At 31.1% G+C, this 21,318-nt stretch overlaps 3 protein-coding genes across 7 annotated transcripts in view; 2 read left to right on the top strand and 1 right to left on the bottom strand.

The window, feature by feature from the left end:
• Window positions 1-790: 790 nt before the first annotated feature.
• On the top strand, window positions 791-8,097 carry LOC145182541 (ribosome biogenesis protein NOP53-like). Its single transcript, XM_090084814.1, has 12 exons — window positions 791-1,189; window positions 1,660-1,736; window positions 1,827-1,985; window positions 3,037-3,092; window positions 3,406-3,501; window positions 3,686-3,790; window positions 4,537-4,710; window positions 4,817-4,872; window positions 5,116-5,235; window positions 6,373-6,439; window positions 6,519-6,595; window positions 7,735-8,097. Exons 1-12 carry the CDS (start codon window positions 1,065-1,067, stop codon window positions 7,817-7,819), a joined length of 1,197 nt encoding a protein of 398 aa, XP_089940940.1. The 5' UTR covers window positions 791-1,064; the 3' UTR covers window positions 7,820-8,097.
• A 421-nt stretch (window positions 8,098-8,518) lies between these two features.
• On the top strand, window positions 8,519-17,079 carry LOC145182536 (uncharacterized). Of its 5 annotated transcripts, none has more exons than XM_090084810.1 (15): window positions 8,519-8,811; window positions 8,955-8,996; window positions 9,098-9,820; window positions 10,248-10,550; window positions 10,990-11,010; window positions 11,143-11,263; window positions 11,485-11,855; window positions 11,960-13,110; window positions 13,209-13,416; window positions 13,520-13,684; window positions 13,788-13,955; window positions 14,139-14,317; window positions 15,565-15,710; window positions 15,796-15,965; window positions 16,264-17,079. In XM_090084810.1, exons 1-15 carry the CDS (start codon window positions 8,718-8,720, stop codon window positions 16,722-16,724), a joined length of 4,323 nt encoding a protein of 1,440 aa, XP_089940936.1. In that variant the 5' UTR covers window positions 8,519-8,717; the 3' UTR covers window positions 16,725-17,079. The 5 variants fall into 5 exon arrangements, with proteins under 5 accessions (XP_089940936.1, XP_079913820.2, XP_089940937.1 ...); XM_090084808.1 differs by having other exon boundaries at window positions 8,584-8,811; window positions 10,254-10,550; XM_080057694.2 differs by lacking the exon at window positions 13,520-13,684.
• Window positions 17,080-17,262: 183 nt separating this feature from the next.
• LOC145182532 (ribosome quality control complex subunit NEMF-like) overlaps window positions 17,263-21,318 on the bottom strand; it is a 30,851-nt gene continuing 26,795 nt past the window's right edge. Inside the window, exon 31 of the mRNA XM_090084813.1 lies at window positions 17,263-19,969. Coding sequence (XP_089940939.1) covers window positions 19,892-19,969 — 78 coding nt within the window. The 3' untranslated portion in view covers window positions 17,263-19,891. The remainder of the gene's footprint in view (window positions 19,970-21,318) is intronic.

Genomic DNA, 21,318 nt, shown 5'->3' with positions numbered 1-21,318 from the left:
AATAACTGCTTACTTTCCTTAAAATGGCAATACTAGCAGTATTGTGAGAAGCTGGAAAGGTGGAAACTGCTTGTTTTAAGAATTTGTAAAGGCAGAATTTTTTCTTCAATTCTGAACTTTATGTAAGATTGAAAAAGTTTCTTTGACGTCAGAAAATTTTAACAGAGTTCGATCCGAAAAGTGAAGCCGTGGAAGACATTTCTAATTCGGACAAAAAGCTTATCTACCTATATGACATTTTAAAAGTTAACATTAAAATAGTGAACTCATGAGCTGCGTATGGTTGTACTAATAGATACATGAAAGAAGTTGACATTTTTTCACAGATTTCCAGTTCTTAACTAAGAATTTTGCCCTTATTACAAATGGCGGATTAAATTTGTAAACAAAAAAAGCGGCTTCACTTTTCTTCCAATAAAATCCCGCAAGTTAGACATCTAGTTTACATAATATATTATTGGGAAAAATCAAACACGGTTTATTGTAACAAAGGCTACAGCTTAAACAAGAAATGTGTATCAAGATAGCTCTTTAAAATTAAATGTCAATTCAGGGGCAGGGGGGTGAATTTAGTGTAACTATTATTGACTTAAAAAATGAACACTCCTAAGATAAAATTTTCAAAATCGGGAGTTATCAGTGTTTCTTTAAAGAATGAAGAGTAAAAAAGTTATTCAAGTAGCAACAGTAAAAGATACAAAACTTGGAAGTATAAATTTTTCTTATTCAATTTAATTTCTGAATAAAATGTTTCCCCAAGAGTTGCATCCCCCTCCTCCTCCTTTCCCTCGCATTGGTATTAAAGCCATATGCCTCGTCCTTGGTAATTGTACTTAACGAGATTCGGTATTAAAAAAAACTGATCAGTTCTTAGTTACTGAAGAAATATCTATGGTTTCTTCATTAATAAATCTTGGCCTATAGTAATATTAGAAAACATATAAGAAAGAATTTCAAAATTTTCATTAGATTATAAAAATTTGGCAGTAAATTGGAAATTAACTTAAAATCGATTAATCGAGTTAGGAAGCCCTATTATATACACATAAACTCACGTGGTAAAAATGGCTGGAGTCAAAACACAAAAATATAAAGGAAGTAAAAAATCCAAAAAAAGTTGGAGAAAGCATACTGACATTGCTGATGTAGAGGAACATTTAGACAATGTTAGAAGAGAAGAGAGAACTGGGTATCCAATATATTTAAAAGTATAGTATAGTTTATATAATATTCAAACCGTTTTGCTTTAAAGCCAAGAAAGCAATATTCCAAGAGTGCAATAGCTATTAAAAAACTCTTATTTGCAAGCTTGATAAATAAAATTTAATTTCTTCATATGTGTAATTTTTAAATTCTTCGCTGTAGACTAGGTCTGTAAATTTTTTATTAGATCATCTCTGTATGTCTGTGAGTGTATGTGTGTATGTATGTAATGTATGTAATGTATGTAATGTATGTAATGTATGTAATGTATGTAATGTATGTAATGTATGTAAAGTATGTATGTATGTATGTATGTATGTATGTATGTATGTATGTATGTATGTATGTATGTATGTATGTATGTATGTATGTATGTATGTATGTATGTATGTATGTATGTATGTATTGTATGTATGTAAGGAAATAAAGCAATTAGAATATTTTAAATAATTTTAGTGGAGTACTGGAGGGAAAGAGTAATGAAAGCTTATTTTTTCATGACAAAGCTATTAAAGTAGATGGTGGAAGAATAGGTAACACTCTAAGTATTTATTCTGATATTTCTTAATGCATGTATTTATGCTGACTGAGAATCTACTATTGTTACACTTATTCTTATTCAGGTTTAAAGAAACTTGGTGATGATGAGGATGATGATGATGAAGAAATTTACATTTCTCAAAAGGAAAAACAAAAGCGAAAGCAACAAAAAGAAATAAAACAAGAAGAAGAGGAAGCAAAAAAGGAAAGAAATAGACCAGCTTTTTCAATATGGGGACAAGGTATTTTGGTTTGTGATTTATAGACATGAGATCCTTTACCAACTCTTGCAAAACTCCAAGTTGAATGCAAATGCACGCATATCTGGTACATATATACATACATGCAAACATACATACAGATAGACAGACAGACAGACAGACAGACAGACAGACAGACAGACAGACAGACACACACACACGTACACATGCACACAGGCCAACACACACACACAAACAAAAAAAAAAACAAACACACAAATACATACATAAGGGTTACAAGTTTATTTTATCTAATTCTTTAATCTATTCCTGTGTCATAATTTAATGAACTCTTGTTCAGTAACAATGAGAAATATATTAAAATCATTTAGATTTTGAAAATGGTCACCTCTGACAATGTACCTTTAAGGTCCTTATTACATCAAAATAAGGACAAATTTAAGTAATATACTAAATCTTCTGCCATCTTTGATGTTATATTGCTACTTGTTCTTGTATTTTCTTTCTTAGGCCATGTTTTTCATTTAAATATTACAATCAATTTTATTTTAATGGTAAGCCATGAAATTTAAGACAACTGTAAATTATTTTTGTTATAAATGTAATAATTGTTATAACAACTTTTTTTACCTTAAGTGTTTGCTGTTTTCTTTCCTCTGAATATTGAAGTGTTACTTAATACTAAATATTACAAAATTGATAGTATGAGAAAAATAAAAAATTTACATCTGAAAACTGAGAAGATGTGGAGGATGATACCATTGCTGTACTTATAAGACAAATTTCAATTGAAAAATGAATGTAGAAAAGCCAAAAAAAAGTTAAAATATTTTTTTTTTCTAGTTGTAAATTAATGGTCAAATCATTGAGTTTTTCAAAATTTCTTTAAAAAGTTAAAAAGAAATAGTTTCATGCTTATTTAAAAAAAAGGGTAATAAGTTGTCTTAAGTTAGAAATGCATCCAAAATGTAATTTTTAAATAATAGTTTAAATGTATGTAAAGTAATATAAAGTTGTTGTTAGATAATGCTCTTCTTTTTTTTTACTTTTGTCTTTCCTTTAATTTTGATAGAAAAACTAACAGTTGTTGATGCTTACATTGAGCCAGCCATCAAGAAGCCAAAAATTGTAAGTTAATTTTTTTTTCCATTCAAAGTAGATTTTTTTTTTTTTTTTTTTTGAAGTGAGTTGTTTTTGTAATATCATGAGCTCCATTACAATTCTTTTAATAAATGTTGTCTACTTTAAGTTCCTTCTCAAAGAGAAGAAAGTTACTAAATTGATATATTAAAAATGAAATTCCCACAATTGTTTTTGAAAATTAATACTGCATGGAGTTCTTTGAACAATCACTTTCAGAATGAATTTTTAAATAGATATTCCTGTTAACAAAAAATGATAACAAAAGCAATTATAACTTTATTTTGTATTTATTCTATAGAAACCTAAAACTGTTGGCAAAGGAAAAGCTGATATTAAAGCTGTTCCTGTACCTGAACCAGGTACTTCATACAACCCAGACTATGATTCACATCAGGTAACAAAAAACTAGAATTTTCTAGATGGTAAGCTTAAAATTTTTGACTTGAGCGTTTGTTAAAATTTTAAATGTTCTATAAGTTGATTGAGTTTTTATTAGATTTTTTATTAATTCAAAAGAAAAATGGAAAAATTAGTTTTATATTTCTATTAAATAATTTTAAAATATATTTACAATTAAGAGCCTGCTCAAAAAAGCCTATGATGTGGAGCTGAAAAAGATAATTGAGCAACAAAAACTTAATGAAAAGGTCAAAATGGTTTCTGTGGATGAGCTTAAGAAACAAGTAATTACTATTTTGTTTAGCATTTTATTTTAGTTGCTCTTTAGTTTTATTCCTCTAAATCTCTTTTGAAGTAGCATTAAGTTTATTTCTTTCTCTCTTTTGAAGTAGCATTAAGTTTATTTCTTTCAATATTTGATAAAATTGAGAGTTTGGAATCAATTAACATAAGACTTGAAGTTTCAATTTTCAATGAAAATTTAATACTTTTAAATCTAATGTTAGATTCAAAAATTTAATAAAGTTGTATTTAATTATCTACTGATTTTTTTAGTCATATTACTAAACTTTTAACTCTCTATTTTTTTTGGGTCATTTTTCTGTGTAACTAAAATTTTCAAAAATAACTTTTTCTAAATACCTTTAGAACCTTTACATCTCAATCACAATCATACATCTATGTGTTGAAACAATAAGTCATAACACATATACATCTATGTGTTGAAACAATAAGTCATAACACATATACATCTATGTGTTGAAACAATAAGTCATAACACATATACATCTATGTGTTGAAACAATAAGTCATAACACATATACATCTATGTGTTGAAACAATAAGTCATAACACATATACATCTATGTGTTGAAACAATAAGTCATAACACATATACATCTATGTGTTGAAACAATAAGTCATAACACATATACATCTATGTGTTGAAACAATAAGTCATAACACATATACATCTATGTGTTGAAACAATAAGTCATAACACATATAAAAAAATATTGTTTTAATTTAGTCTAAGATATGGTTAAAAGAAATGTCTGAAGGTCTTGATCAAAATAAATCTGATGATACAAGTGAATTTAATCATGCGGAAGATGGTGATGAGCAAGATACTGAAAAATTAACATCAAAACAGCGTATTAAAACTTCAAAGATGCGTAAAAAAGAAAAGCTTAAAAAAATGGAGGTATTATCTTGTTTGTAAAAATATAATTCCAGGTGTGCTTCTTCAAAACATAAAGTTGTAGTTTTTTTTAACTCCATGTCTATTGAAATTTTTTTGTCATTTTTAGGAGAAAGAAAAGATGGAAATGAAAATGGCAAAAGTAATGATGAATGATGTTTTCAGGTATTAATTAGCAAATAATTTAACCTTGCATCAGTCAATAATTTAAGATCAAAATAAACTTTTAGCCTAAACATAATTGCTAATTTTTAGGTAATAGATTTTATATCATTTTTTAATCCTGATATTCTGTCTGGACCCAATATGTCGTCTCATTATATTTTTTGCAATTTCTTTGTTTCTAGTGAAAACTGGAGTTCTACAGCCAATTTAAAGAATACTTAAAATTGTTAACTTTTTTTACAGAATAAAAACTTTGAAAAAAGAAATAAATGAGGAGGTAGAAAAATCAACCCAGAGAAAGAAACAGAAAGCAGAAAAAATGCTTCAACTGGCTAATCGTACAAAAAGATTAGGGAAATACAAGTTAGAATAATTGAATTACTTTTAATTTACTTTCTATTTTTGTTTGTTTGTTTGTTGTTGTTGTTGTTGTTTTTTGTTTTTTTTCAAGATGATGTTGAATTACAATTTTAAATTAAATTAAACATCTTTTGAGGTCAAAAGTTTATTGTACTGTCAATGTTATATTTTAAAATTGAGGTCACAATTGATAAATTGTTGTATTGTGGAGGTTTGTTTATGAATTGAAGTGTTAAATTTATTTTAAAACAATTTGTAAGTTAAAAGTTGTCCCAATTATTTATTTCTCAGCAGAAAAATACAATAATTTTTATTACCCCATTAATTAGTACAAAACTGCTGTTTGTTAATGGTTTGGTATTCTAGGTAGATATTATATCTTTATAGAAAAAAATGAATTCATTTCAAAAGATTGAATTCAAATTAAAGGATATTAACTTCAGTTACACTATGGAAAGAATCCAATGAACACTTTGTGTTTCAGGAAGCAATTGTAAAGTGTTTCAGAAGTAATTGTAAAAAGTCATTAGTGAGATTCAAATCTATTAATAATCAGATTTCTCTCGTGTTATCGCCTTTTTAATCAGATTTCTCTCCCATTATCACCTTTTTAATCAGTGAAAAGTATACTCCAAGAGTGTCTTAAAATTCTTAAAGCTAATCTTAATATATGTAAGTGGCAAACCCTCCTCTCTGCTTGCAAACCCTCCTCTCTGCTTCCACTGACCTAACAGACAGTATTATTAATTTTTTTTCCCCTTTGAATAGTTACTCATATTTCATGGTTGTGTTGGTTTCAAAAAACATTTTCTAGATAAATGTTGAAGAAATGATGGTGATTTCATAATTGCTCTTTGAGCTGCACCCACTTCATTTTTTAGGTTGAAAGACTCATCTTTCAACCTGATAAACAATAACTTTGGAAGTTCTGGAAACAGGTTTTAACAAAAGATGGCAAACCAGTTGAACCATTTTACTGTAACAAGTGTACCTCAAATACTTATAGAATTTGATCAAAGCAGATGTTAAATATACAAAAGGAATATTTGTTACAATGGGAAGTTCTTTATTAGACACTTAACCTTTTTTTTTTTTTTTTTTTTTTTTTTTTTTACATTTTTCTTCACATTATCACCTTAGATATGAAGAACCAGAAATTGCGTTCAACCTGAGTGAAGAGCTCACACCAACACTTAGAGAGATGAAGGTATAAACAAATTTTTTTTTTTTTTTTTTAAAAATGTAAAAAGTGTTTTACAGTCTACAAACTTTTTTTTCTGATACAGCCTGATGGAAATCTTCTGACTGAAAATTTTAAAAGTTTACAACGAAGAAATATTATTGAACCCAGGAAACCTGTGATGTAAGTATCTTTAACAAATTTTTTTTAAACATTAAAGAAACTATTTCTCTGTATAAACCTCTCCTCTGGAAAAATGTTGGGATTGTATCTCATTACTCTCTTGTTATTAAACGTTCGTTTCGATTTTTTTTTGTTTTTTTTTTGTTATATGTATGCAGTTTTAAAAAACCTGCAGCTGATGGCAAGAAGGAGGAGCATTTGCTCTTTCTCTCTCTCTCTCTCTCTCTCTCTCTCTCTCTCTTTTTGCAAAGGTCTTGCATTAAAAACAATTGAAATAAGTACTTCATGCCTCGCATAATCATAATAGTTCCAAAAAAAAAAAAAAAGTAAAAGAAAGAAACACCGAATGTACACCAAGTGCTCTGATTGACCTCCTATTTTGAACTTAATAGTAGTTGCTTTTGTAATGTATATGCTAGGGTGTATTTTCCGCAGATGGTTATTTTCGTCTGCTTGTGTCTTTAAAAAAACTTTAAAAAACATTTTTTTTTCCCTGGTATAATCCAGGATATTTATTTGTTTTGTATTGTGCTCTTTAATGGCTTCAACAAGTAATTGTTTGAAGAATGCTAAGACCTTTTATTAATTGATATTAGTGTTTCGTTGTTTTTATGGACTCAAGTGAGCGTTAAAGTTGCCTCATTCTTTGATTAGTTCGTTAGTTACCTCATTCTTCAAACAATTATTCTACCTTAGACGAGTCGTTGAAAAAACACTTTGAAATTGTTAATAGAATATGCAATAGTGTTGTTCGAAAAGTATGTTATTATGCTAGCAAGAATATCCTAAAATGTTGCTACTGCGATGTGATAATATTTATTGACTTAAGTTTCTGGTAAACATTATATTTATCAATAAATGATTTGGTTTACTAGAAATTTGTTTTAAAATTATCATTTTAAAGTATTTAGATATAAAAAGTTTATTTCTTCTTTGTAAAATGATTGTTAAATTTTGTTTTCAAATTAAAAAAATTAAAAAAAAAAAAAAAAGGAAATGAAGTAAATATTTAAAAAAAATAAATATAGTTTGCTGTATATTTTTCTAATTCAGAACAAGATTGAAACGAAAGTTTTGTTCTAAAGTTCTGTTCTAAAGTTCGTGTCGTTTTAAGACTTAATAGTTTTTGAATTATTTAGACCACATCAAAGAAACAAAAGAAAACTGCGCACGAAAAAATCCTATAATACGCCTACTATAAAGGAGATAAATTTCAACACATGAGAAGCTGTTGTAACTATTTCAAGAAGTGGAGTTATCACGCGAATTTATTGTCGTGTTGATGTCAAAACCTTTCTCTTTAAAATGAAGCAATTAACCAATGTAGGCTATCGACTGATTGCTTTTGCGAAGTTATAATTTTAACAACTCAGATTTTGATCCTTCTCGCCAGTTTTGATTCTTCTCGCCAGAACAAATATTTTTGTCGCATCTTACAATGTTTAGAGAAATTTTTAAATTTTGTAATTTGCATGACATATGAAAACGAAATTCTAGATTGATAATGCTTTTTTTACCCTGCCGAACGTTCTGTTATTGTTGCTGTCTGGTTTAGTTTTATGGGGGGGGGGGGGGTTCTTCAGAATTATCGACACCATACACAAGAAATGAACAACCTATGCATTATTTATAAGTAAAATCTGTCTCGTGTACCACATCGTGTCCCTTACAAACATCCCTTAAATCCTCAATTGATCATTCCGTCCCTCAAGTATTTTACTATTGATACTAATAAATGAAGCAAAAAAGGTTGAAAGAATGTTTCTTTGTAAGGTCCGCTGTGTATTCAAACGAAAAATGCTTTGTAAACAAACTAAACGTTTCCTTTCTCAAATGTTTGGTGCAAGCAAACGCATTACAGATGCTGCACACTGCACAAGTATGCGCAAGAGCGTACGAGTTTTAACGACGAGTTAATGCGTTCTTGTAAACAAAGCTATCAAGCGAAAAAAGATCAAAGTAGCCATCTTTAATTTTTCTTTCTCGGTAGCGGATTTCAAAAAAAAAAAAAAAAAAAAAATCAAATATTTTGTATAAACTGAAATTTTATAAAAAATTACAATAGAAGGTAAAGATGTACAAGCCGATGATAGGCGGCTGTCAGAGTTTAATACAAAATTAGATGGTGTTAAGGACTATGATTTGTTTTAAAATTTGGGTTTTCTGGTTTGTTGTGAACTTGTGTTATCACAACGCAACATCTGATGACATGGCAGGTAAGTGATCTTTTGTTGATGTACGTTATGTGTGTAGCTGTGGGTGTGTTTTTAATGAAATGCTCGAATTGTTTATACCATTTGCATGATAGTCACAAATATCCATGTAGTGATCAGCTAGTTTAATCCCCTTTCGGATTTAGTGTTAGCAGCTCTTCGAGATACAATCGAGTTGTCAAACTCAGGTGAAAATTTTCATTGTTCTTCATTTTGCATAGATTAGTTGAGATGCAGTTCGAAAAAAGCATAATTGATTAAATCCTTATTTCTATTTTTTCTATTTTAGAAAACCCAGGATCTGTATCAGGCACATCACTTTCACAGTCTCAAAAAGACGCCATTTTGCAACTGCATAACGCATTTCGATCTATGGTTAAACCAACTGCATCAAATATGTTACGAATGATGTGGGATGAAGATTTGGAGAAAATATCCATGGATTTCGCTAATAAGTGTATTGTTGCTCATAACCCTGACCGACATAAGCTTGCAAAAAATTATGATTGGGTCGGAGAAAATATAGCCTGGGGTACAGGGACTTGTGGAGATAAAGAATGTGGCGATGTATATGAGGGAGTTAAACGATGGTTTAGTGAAAGTAAAAGCTATAACTTTTTAACTGGGCAATGCTCAGGAAAATGTACATTATATACCCAAATGGTTTGGTGGGAGAGTAATAAACTAGGCTGTGGTGCAAAACGTTGCGGGGATCGCACCATTCTTGTTTGTAACTATGCTCCAGGAGGTAATTATGTGGGTCAGAGACCATACAAAACGGGAAAACCTTGCAGCGAATGTCCAAGTGGACTAACATGTGAAGATAATCTTTGTACGGAAGCTAAAAAGTCTGAAACACCTACGTCAGAAAATAATGAAAATCCGAAATTAAAAACAGAATGTCCAGGAGGTGCCAGTAAAAAACAGTCGAACTCCGCTGGAGTAAGCATTCTAGTCTGTCCAAACTTGCTAGGCCAAACATCAATAACAGTTGAACCAGCCAATATTCCTAGTGAGTAGAAAAAAAATATTTCTTACGAGTTTTTTTAATAAAAAAAAAATCACAGCTTGCAACAATTCGCGAGGTGAGAATTATTTGGTTCTATCTCCAATTTTAAACGCTGAGAGAAAGTGATTGATTTTTTTAGCTTTGATTTTTAAAGAAATGATAACTTTATGCTTTAAATAATTTAAATTTAAACAAATTATTTAGAGAAAAATTTTTTTTTAAAATAAGGCGTATTTTAAAAGTAATCATTGCTTACTAAAATTAATAAAACATTTTCTCCCAACTTTTAAAATGGGAGAACAAAATGATTCTAAGCTCGCGAAGTGTTGCATAAAACGTTTAATTTTTTTGGTCGAAATTTTCTCTTAGTAGTTTTTAAAAAGCAGTATGCTTTTTAAAACGTAAATTTGTTATTATCTATTTGTACTAGCTATAGCTGTCGCTAACAATGACCATTCCTTGTTACCATCTTTATCTTCCTTGCCATCCTTGCCATCTTTGCCTTCTGGTTGGAGTGAATTGCCATTTCACCTATCTCAAGTGGATTCTGGGATATCGCCGTATATTGTGGGAATTAATGGTAAACACGAGGTTTTTTCTCTTGGAGCTAACAATGTACTAAAGAAGATTGATGGTACCATGCATCACGTATCATCTGGACAGTCTGGCGTTTGGGCTGTTGGTTTATTAGGCAATGTTTTCTTTCGGAAAGGAACTGAACAAGACGCAGAAGGTAAATTTCGGTGTGTAAAAGTATACTTCGAGAGACTTTGGAAGAGGTGATTTTGAAGACTTCACCTGTCTAAAATATCAATCACTCTTTTATGTCCAGATACTGACTGCTTCAAATCAAGAAAAATATTCAACCGTTTTTTTTTGAGCCAATTACTTATTGTGGATTTATAAGAAGAAAAATGATTTAAAAAGATATTTAAAAGCTTTAGAAAAGTATTTTTATAACCAGAAACAGCATCTCAGCCAAAGTCTCTGTTACATTTTTCTTTTTAATGATTTTGAAGAGAGTAAAAATCGAAGAAAAGTATTATTTGCCTTTTTAATGCAAACACACTTTTTACGCTCTACACAAACGCTTACTCAATTTTTATGATATTTTTTAAATTGAACTTCGTTAACAAATGTTGAGTTTCACAAATTTTTTCATTTATTTTTAGACTTGAATAGCAGAGAAAATAGTAAGTATAAAAAGAGAATTTGTATTTCAGTTAAAAAATGAGGCTTTCATCATCAAGTATTAGTATAATTTTCAGGACTTTACGTAAAAATGCTGCATAATTAAATTTGTTTCATGCTTCGTCCTTTTTTAGTTTTAACTTCTTTCTGGGAAAAGATCCCTGGTAATTTAAAGCAGATCGATGCTGGAACTTCTGGTGTTGTGTGGGGAGTAAACCGTTATAATCGAATATTTTGTAGAATTGGCATTGACAGGTAAACATGAGTCTTTATCTTTTTTTCAAAGTATTTTATATATAATTAAAATTATAAATGTGTAAGACAACTGCGGTAAATATATTTTAGATTATCTTTATTTACGCATGCACGATCTGGTAAATGACAATGTTCATCCGGGAGATGATATCCTGTAGATGACAATATTCATTTTAATTAAATTGCATCACTAAACAGTACGATTTTTCGTGATTTTTTAGGACTCGACCAGAAGGTACAGGATGGATGCGAATTGAAGGTAACATGAAGTATGTTTCGTGTGGTGAATATGGCTGTTGGGCAGTGAATAAGAGAGACAACGTGTACTTTCGAGTAGGAATTACTGAGGTTTTACCGCAAGGAATACAATGGACGGTTGTCCCTGGCAAACTTAGAATGGTCGAGAGTGGTCCTGCTGGTTTAACAGTGGGTCTTAGTGACACTAACGATGTATTTTTACGTCAGGGAGTTACCACAACTAAACCTGAGGGTGTCAAATGGGTGAAACTTGATCTTAAACTAGCTCATGTTACAGTTGGTAATAAAGGGATCATTGGCATTTTACCAGATGGTACTGCAGTCATTCATAGAGGTTGGTCTAATAAACTTCCTACGTTTAGGATGGTTGAAAAATTGACTAATACTAATAGTAGGATACTTTTCTGCTTTATTTTACTTATTTTTGTTCTCTTTTAGATGTCAACAGTTTCATTTATCAAATGCCCACAATTCCACCCACCAATTTTGCGCTCGGCCCCTCTCAGGAATCACCTTTAGATGCTTTTACATCACCAAGACCTTTAATGGGGCTTTCAAATCTTAATCCAGAGACATCACAGACACTTGAAGAATCTCTTAACTCACTTCAACAACTTAACCCTAGTGCACTCTCTTTATTAAATTCAGGAACACCTGTGGATAGAGAGCAACTGCATATTTCTCCCGACATGGCCGCTAAAATTTTAAAGCTTATTGAACAAAAAGGTAATCAATTTGAAGACTCTCATAAGGCTGCAGCGGCTGCTGCAATTTCATCAAGGAATTCGTCTGTAAAGATTTTAAACACAGTATTAGAGAAAAATGACGATCTTACTGCTCCTTTCGGTGTTGCTGAGACTCGTATGCCTGTAAAAAATACTTCCTTAGATACATTACCTAAGCACGTTCCGCCCTCAATACCAGACTCACATCAAACCGATGAAACCAAACCAAAGCCCGTAGTGGAGACAAAAGCAACTAGCCAAGAAATATCAGCCGATACACCAGTTCAACGAGAAAGCAATGGATCTGATCCAAAAATGCAACCTAAGCCAACTACGCCAACATCAACAGCTACAACTTCTCAACAGGTTAAAACTGGAACCACACAGCACAGCATAAATACTCTATCACCAACAAGTAGTCATATGCAAACAACAAACTCTAAATCTACTAGTTCTAAATTAGTATATCCTCAACCAAGGTTGCCACATTACCATTCCGCTAATACTGTTAAAGCAACACCTCATACCTTCAGTTTAATTACAAATACGCATTTAAATTGGGTACACAGTCTTCCGCCACAACCACCTCCTGCTCAATTGCCATCTTCTTTACTCTCTCCCAATATTAAATTTGCTCCGTTAGGTCAGCGTGTTGTTGCACACTCAGGAGGTATGTTACCCACCGCGTTGCCCTCAACTGCAGTCAATGCTGAAGTTAAACACACGTTTGCAGCCCCTCATGCTGAACCAACTTTAAAACCTACAAAATCTCCTTTAAAACCTAAAGTTAACGTGCACAAAGTTATATTAGCTGCTGGAATGCACCCAGTAAAAACACCTCAACAAGTACGAACGCCACAAGTTGTAAGTAAAATACATAATATGATTGTCGATTTATCTCTCATGTTTGAAATATCATCAGTTACGGTTTAGTTGGCTGACTTTATTTTTATTCAATCTAGGTACATCCTGTAAGTGTTTCTTTACAAATGACACGGTCATGCTGCGCTATTCCCGACAGTGTTTGTCCGATACCCAAGGATTGTGTCGGGTATATTGAATGTCATGGTAATCATGGCAATTATAAAAGTTGTGAGCGCGGAAAAATGTTTAACCCAATAACGAATATATGCGATTATCCCAGAAATGTGGATTGCGACTCAACTAAAAGTAAGTTAAGTAATGAGTTGTTTGAAGATCTTTAGTATGCGTATGCATCTTTTATGTTTATTTGTTAAAACATTTTTAAAGCGTTAAATTTTCATTGTTGCAGCTTTGATAATTAATGCACAAACAACATCCACTACACCTTTTTCAATGCTTACACCCACACCAATAACCAGCACAACAGCAGCAACCACACCACAAATAATCATCCCATTGGTAGGAGACGCAACTACAATATCACCAGTTTTAGAAACAGTCCTACTAAACTCAGGTATCTTTTGCTAGGCCCGCACTTACCTGCCTTCATCTATGTTTATTTAAATGTTTTTCAAACAAACATAGATGAAAAACTAACCGTAATTCTCATCAAATAGATTCTTGGAGTTCAACTCTTCCGCCCCCAATTCTAGCTGCTCCCGCATCTAATACAAATCCATTGGCTGCACCAGCCTATCAAATTGCACCTTCATTGAGAGATGAAGCGTCTAAAGTTGATTCTAAACAAACAGCAGTTCAACCAAGAGTCAGTCGTCCTCATACTGGTATTTAATCTGATCATTTTTATAAAGTTTTAATAGCGTTAAGGAAATAACTAGTAAAATTTCGTATTATTAAGCAGTTTTATTAAAAAGTAATTATTTCGTAGCCCTATGCTTTAGTTTTTTGGAGCTACGATTTTGTGTTGTATACATGTAAAAGTATGGCGTGTTATTTGTATTTTTAAGACGATGATGGTGTTTTGCGAGAAGTTTGGTTTGGTTTGGGATTAAGTCCTTTGCTGACCTTGCTCACAAATAACCCACGCTTTCCAACAAACCCAGATGAATACATTGTCCTTGATAAGTTTGAAGCGCCGCCAAATGCTGGGGACGGCTATGGACAAAGGCTTTCTACTTATTATAAGGTATTCTGCTCGAACTTGTTTATTGTTTAATTTTTTCTATTTCAAATTGGTTGCACAACTAACTCGAAAAAAAGCATCTACATGGTGTGTTTAGGGTTTTATTTAAGTATTTTGAACATATTTAAACATTTAATCTTTGTGGTTAAGAGAGAGATATAGTTGAGTTATTCAGCTAATGTTCAGAAACGTCTCTTTTTGCGTATTCATAAAATGTTGTAATTTTATACTGCTATCCATTATTTAAAACCTTCTTTTGCATTTATATTATTTACCTGTGCAAATGCATTCTTTTTTTAATTATTAAGTCAGTTTCTCCCCCTTCCCCCTTTCCTCCTTAAAAAAGCTTCCGACGCCCTTGTATCACCTCTACACCATGAAAAGGATCTCAAAGCATAAAAACAACTAAAAAAAAGGTTACTTTTAAAAAGTTCTCATATAACAAAACAAAACGGCGATGAGTTCTTAAAAGTGGTAAGAGAATATTTTCTGAACGATATTTGATTGCATATAACTATTTGTAAAATACTAAAAAAAATTAAAAACTGATTCAAATATTTGAGAGTATTTACTAAGCATTGTAAAAGATGAGGAAAACCAGTGATAATAATTATTATTTGATATATTTCCATTTAGGAGTTAGTATATCAATTTGCATTAAAACTTTTGTTGTTAATGTTTGATATACATCTAAGTTGTTAAAAGTCAACGAGTCTATCATTTTACACGAGTCCAAGTCTACCATGACACCAGCAATTACATACGCTCATACACCCACTGAGAGCAACCCATTAATCAAACCATAAACATAACCAAACAAACAACCATAATAAAGACTAAACATTGCCGTCCTCACAGTATCTTGAGGCTATTTAATTTTGGTAGGCTGTATTGTTATAAAGCTTATATTAAAAAACTGTAAATGTAAGTTTTTTTTTCGATTGCTCCGCGTAATTGTTTCGTGTATCTTGGTAGAAGTATAGCTGTTGATGATACTATTAATGCAAGCATCTCTAAGTTCTTTAAAAAAAGTTAAAAGTTTTTTCATGGTGATATTCATAAGCTCTTCGATGATTTCTTTGTTATTCAACTTTAGTCAGTCAACCTGTTAACAAAAATTGAAGTACGATACTTTCAAAAGCTATCAAAAAACTCGTGATAAATATACTATGATAATTTCGGCAAATGTGATTTTTTTCATTGAGGAAATTAAAGTCCTTCTCTTTAACTGTTTGTTATTCATTTTTTAGGCACCTGCTACTGGCGAGTTTATTTTTTACATTTCGTGCGATAACGAATGTGAACTCTGGATCAGTCCAGACACCGAAGAAATTCATTCGAACTTGATCTTAGAGTTAAAACACGGACATTACACTTCTTATAGACAATGGCATAAGTATGTTTGAAGAAATTTGAATGACCAAAAATTTTAAAGTTTTTTTTATCAATACTTTTCTTATGTACCAACACGCTTTCCTTAGGTATCCAGCTGAGCAAACTTCTCGTCCGATTTTCTTAGCGAAAGATCAGTATTACTTTATGGAGAGTTTCATGAAGGAAGGAACAGGAGGCGATGATCTAAGTGTTGGAGTACAGATACCTGGTGGAGAACTAGACCTTCCAATTTCTAAAAATCTGTTTCTTGTTCCAGGTAAAATAATATCCATTTCACAAATAAGTTTTCCCTTTTTGATACACGTTTATGTTATCAACTTAAAATTAGTGCGCTGAAAAGGCATCTTATGTTAGTTGCGCGCAACTAAATTAGGAATACATAACAGTGTCCTGTACATGTCTTCTGGCGTCCAGTGCGTAGCAAAAGCTTTTTAACTAAACTTTAGTATAAGAATTTAAGAGAAACAAGCAAACAAAAAAACCTTTTGGAAATTTTGGCAAAATAATAAAACTAGAATGTTTTATGAAAACTGAACTTTTTTTCTATTTCGTAGGTGATACTTCAACTGGTGCATTGACAAGAAAGGTTGGTCAAAGCGTTTTGTTACCTCAGCCAGAGCAAACTGTTCTCAATCCGCAAGTTCATGAGCAATATACGAATCAACAATACTCCGCACTGCCCTCTCTCGTGCAATTTAACCAGCCTTACGGACAACCAGTTGTAGCTCCGCAACCATCTTCTTTTTCAGATTCAGCAGACTACTCATCTTTAAATTTGCAGTCGATTCAACCTGCAGATCAGTGGAGTGCTTTAAGTAAAAAGCAAACTAATGATCCTGGTTACCAATCAATGGAGCAGTTTGCATCAGTGGCGAACAATTTCGGAAATATACCAGGCGCAGAAATGTACGCACACCACGACAACGAAGACTCATTTGAAGAGAACAACCAGCATTTTAGATCGTCGGTGAAACGTAATTCCATTCCTCTTAGCAAAGATTCTGCCATAAGATAAAAGGAGAAATGATTTACCAAAGCTAAAACAACCGCAGTAATACACTCGATGGTCGAATGAAATTGATGTCACTGCTTCTTTTTCACGAAAGGTGTTCTCAGGCTTTTTAAAAAAAAGCTGAAGATTTGCTTCACCATTTGCTTTTCATGCTGACCATGTTTAAAGAAACTCAATCTCGTTCATGATAAATTTCATAGAAAACTTGTCAACAGGCGTCAATTTACCAGAAGTCAAACCTCAAACTTTTTTTAAAGTATTTTTTATTTAAAGTAATTTTATCCGTTCAGACGGAGATATTCATTTCTATTTTTATCTAGCGATGAATTTTGTACAGTGTATAAAGAGATAAATATAATAAGCCGTTCTTATTTATTAAGCTCACGTAATCCAGGGTTCGTACAGAACTTTTTTTCATAAAATTCCCTGACTTTTCGCGGATTTAAAGTCACACTTTGTTCCTGGTCAGATTTTATCTCAGTTCTAATCACAGATTCTTAAAATAACTTTTTTTTTAAAAAAAAAAAAAACAAAAAGCAACTGTTAAAAAAATATGGAATAAAAAAAAGGCGCGGAATAAAATTACCCGCTTTTACAATCATTTTTATAAATTACCCGCTTTTACAATCATTTTTATAAATTACCCGCTTTTACAATCATTTTTATAAATTACCCGCTTTTACAATCATTTTTATAAATTACTTGCTTTTACAATTATTTTTATAAATTACTTGCTTTTACAATCATTTTTATAAATTACCCGCTTTTACAATCATTTTTATAAATTACTTGTTTTTACAATCATTTTTATAAATTAAAGTCTAAAATTTCTACGTGATCGTCCCTTACTTTAAAAAGATTTTACTAAAAATTTCCTTTTTCAGATTTCTCCAGATTCTGTAAAGAAATTTTCTAGTTATAATCATAATTTTTTTAAACTATTCTCTCAATTCGTTAATTTAAATCCTTTTGTATGGAAAGTTGGGGTAAAAAAAAGGCCTAATTCAAATCTAACACCGTTTCTGATCATTAGCTGAATAACTCAACTATTTCTATGTCTCTTAACCACAGAGATTAAATGTTAAAGTATATTCAAAATGCTTAAATAAAATCCTATACACACGATGTGGATGTTTCCAGCTGCATGTAAAGATCATCAGCAAACTTGCTGATCCCTTTTTTATCCATGGAGAGTTTTTCAGAGTTGTTATTCATGGAAAAATCAAACTAGTGGTTATGACTGGTTCTGCACTTAAAATCAGATATTCTATTTAAAATAGGTTAAACTGTTGTTAATAATTGTAGTTTTACTTCAGTTAGACAGATTGGTGAGGATTTCACACAGCTTTTTCTCTGTGTGCACTTAACTATTGCAAGTTCTATAGGTTTTTTAAAGTCACATCTCAGTAAGTTAAAAGTAACGTTAAAACGCATTTCCACAACAATTGGAGAGTTTGATTCAGATTTTCTTTGAGTAATCTGATATTTTTTGAAAGTGCCTTGAGTAATCTGATATTTTTTGAGAGTTGTCTGTCCAGTTAATGATAATTGAAATCCAACTATTTTATGAACTTTGCTAGTTAATGTATCAAGAATCCGTTGACTGTGTAATTAACTTTACACAAAGTTGAAGTTTACGAGGCATACTTAGAATATTCTTTAGAGTTAAATCAATTTTCTACAGCGCATTTCTTATGATTTCCGCAGCGTAAGTAGCTGCATGACTAGTATTCATTAGTTCAAGGTTTGTAACTGATAAGCATTAATAAGCATTAATAAAAATTAATTCTAAAACTTATGAAGTTGAAATAAAGTGACTGGTAAAAGTAAGAAAAACTTTTACTATTGTCTACCTTACAGTGATCAAAAGTGATGCTAGGTTTGAAACTGCATTTTTATACTTGTCTGGAAGCTTTTGTGGAGATCATCTACCATATCACCTAACTATCGAAGTAAAGCGGTAGGTTGCAGTGGAAAATTTTTCAAATTTCGCGTAAACTAAAAAGTTCAAGAGAATTAGTTCAAAACTGTCGTAAACATTATGAAAAATACAGTACTATTGATGATAAAATTTGAAAGCTACCACCAAGAAAAAAGTATTAACCAATTCAGATCACAAAATTGTCAGGATGTCTAAAAAAGATCCCTTTTCAGCTTCTGAGATAAAAACCAAAATTGAAGAAAGTATCACGTAGTTGCGTTAGTCCCAAACATTCATCGTCGTTTACAAGAAACCCGCCGCCGAGGCTGTATAGCAAAGAAGAAACCGTTTGTTTCAAAGCGAAACCGATAAAGCGACTAAGGTTTGATAAAATATAAAAAATCTTTCCATTATGAAAAAGTCTAAACAAACCTTTTCATTAGGAAAAAGTTTTCATGAATCCGAGTTTAATCGCTTCCAGACGAGAGAGTATGTTAGGCGTCCTATGAAGACGGTGAAGCACCGTAGGAATATTAAGTTTTGGGGCATTATATCCTGAAACCGAGCGAGAACCTATGGAAAGATATTGGGGTAGCTTTGCGAGATTAAAAAATCCTCTAGTTTTAATGAGTTTTGAGGGAAATTCAAGTCTGGAATGCTACTACTGTCGAACGATGTCAAAGAGTTGGTAACAGTATGTCGTCAAGATGTGCAGAATTAATATAGATTAAGGGCTTTCCAACAAAATATTAATGTTAGTTTTAATGTAGACACAGCACCATTTTTTTGTTTTATGTGCTATTTCTATGATCACAACTTTTCGTTGTATTTTATAAACTTTTCAATAATTTTAATTACACTTCAGTTAAAAATGATGTTTTTTATTATGGTTTATAGCTAATAAATGGAAATTAACATTATTTTTTAAAAATTTCCCTAATAAAGAAAGATATAATATTAACTCAAACAAAGAACGTTAGGTGTGCTATTTCTGTGATCACCGCTGTATGTATGTATGTATGTATGTATGTATGTATGTATGTATGTATGTATGTATGTATGTATGTATGTATGTATGTATGTATGTATGTATGTATGTATGTATGTATGTATGTATGTATGTATGTGTGTGTGTGTACACGCATCCACACACACCCAAACGCATATTACAACAAACATATACACCTATATCAACAATAGGAAGAACAGATTAAAAGACAGATTTTTAGAATTATATTTTAAAAAATATTTATTTCTTCTTGACTTTGTGTAAGTTAGGTCCTGACACTTTAACTTTTCCTGGTAAATTTCTGGAAATATCTGCGTCCTATATAAACACAAAAATGAATTAATAAACTCAGAAATCACAAGATTGCTTGTAGAAAATAATATACTATCACCAATTTTATTTTTTTATTAGCTTTCGCGGTTAAACAATTTTTTATATGATTATTTAACAAAGACTATATTGTGAACAAAAAAAATATATTTTAATCGATATAATACGGATTAAAGATATAACAGGCATAACAGGCCGGATTGATTTTATAAAGTCGCGAAGTAGAGTTGAGATTTTTTTAAACATTGGTCAAAAGAGCTGTATTATTTTTTAGATCTTCTGGTAAACGAAAAGTTACCAAACGTTTTCTTCGTTTCTATAAATTAAAAGACTCTCCCCCGTCTAATTTATAAAATGCCCCTCGGCGTAATTTATAACTTCTTTAAATTTGGTCGAACACTTTTTGTTTGATACAAAAGTTAGAAATGTCTTCTTAACAATATACTTTTTTGTCACAAAATAATTTCAAACACAACATCCAATCAAGTTTTTTCCAATTGAGAAAAAATATAATTCGTATACAGCTTAGATTTTTTTTAAAGCTAAAATTCCCTGATTATTAGGTGGCACTATTAGAAATAGAATTATTTGAGATGTGGCACTATTCGAAAGAAGATTTTCAGTAAGGGTCTGCGCACTATGCATCGCTTAGCGGAAATAGGATTTCGTGCATATTTTTTAGTGATTTTTCATATTTAAACTTTTTAAGTTTTTTTTTTTTGCATTTAGTTTTTAACTCTTTATAAAAAAAAAATTATTTTAAGTTTTTTTAAACTTCTGACATCTTAAGGGTTTTTTTGAGGTTTTAAAAAACTCGCATTTTTGTTAAAATCCTTTCAAAGTATATGATAAGTGTTAAATTTCTATATTATTTTTATGCGAAATTAAAATAATCATGTATTGAATTGAATGTAAAACTAGAAATAGAAAAAAAGGGTTTTGGCATAGCATTTTTTTGCTGATTTTTTGATTTCTTAAACATTGATTGATTTGAGCATGTGGTCACAGAGGTCGCCTCGTTTTTTTTTGAATAAAATATAGCTACTGCGAATTGAATTTACTGCCATGCAAAAAAATTGAGGCGACCTCTGTGACCTCATGCTTAAAAATCATTTTTACTATTGTGAATTTTATTCAAAAACCGACTAAATTCTGTGAAGTAAATGAAAATTCCGTAGTTCAACAACTTCCGGTAAGTTTTTATTTGATTCAGTTTTACCTTACGATGATTTTTATTAACTATCAAAATGGCTACATTCACTCTTCGTCAACTTTTAACACATACATTTCCCCCAAGGCATATATTCTTAAGAAAAAATTTTAAAGCCTGTGCAAAA

The sequence above is a fragment of the Hydra viridissima genome, unplaced genomic scaffold (assembly GCF_058129835.1).
Source record: "Hydra viridissima isolate aposymbiotic clone 2 unplaced genomic scaffold, HvirCarnegie_v1 scaffold_4, whole genome shotgun sequence".
NCBI lineage: Eukaryota > Metazoa > Cnidaria > Hydrozoa > Anthoathecata > Hydridae > Hydra > Hydra viridissima.
This window is presented reverse-complemented; position numbering and strand designations above follow the sequence as displayed.

Excerpts from the sequence above, each read along its gene's own strand:
- LOC145182541 (XM_090084814.1), top strand. The coding sequence starts at position 1,065 with ATGGCTGGAGTCAAAACACAAAAATATAAAGGAAGTAAAAAATCCAAA. Across the intron at positions 1,737-1,826 it reads AGTAGATGGTGGAAGAATAG|GTTTAAAGAAACTTGGTGAT; the intron begins GTAACACTCTAA and ends ATTCTTATTCAG. Across the intron at positions 3,502-3,685 it reads CAGACTATGATTCACATCAG|AGCCTGCTCAAAAAAGCCTA; the intron begins GTAACAAAAAAC and ends TTTACAATTAAG.
- LOC145182536 (XM_090084810.1), top strand. The coding sequence starts at position 8,718 with ATGGTGTTAAGGACTATGATTTGTTTTAAAATTTGGGTTTTCTGGTTT. Across the intron at positions 11,856-11,959 it reads TACTGCAGTCATTCATAGAG|ATGTCAACAGTTTCATTTAT; the intron begins GTTGGTCTAATA and ends GTTCTCTTTTAG. Across the intron at positions 13,685-13,787 it reads AACAGTCCTACTAAACTCAG|ATTCTTGGAGTTCAACTCTT; the intron begins GTATCTTTTGCT and ends CTCATCAAATAG.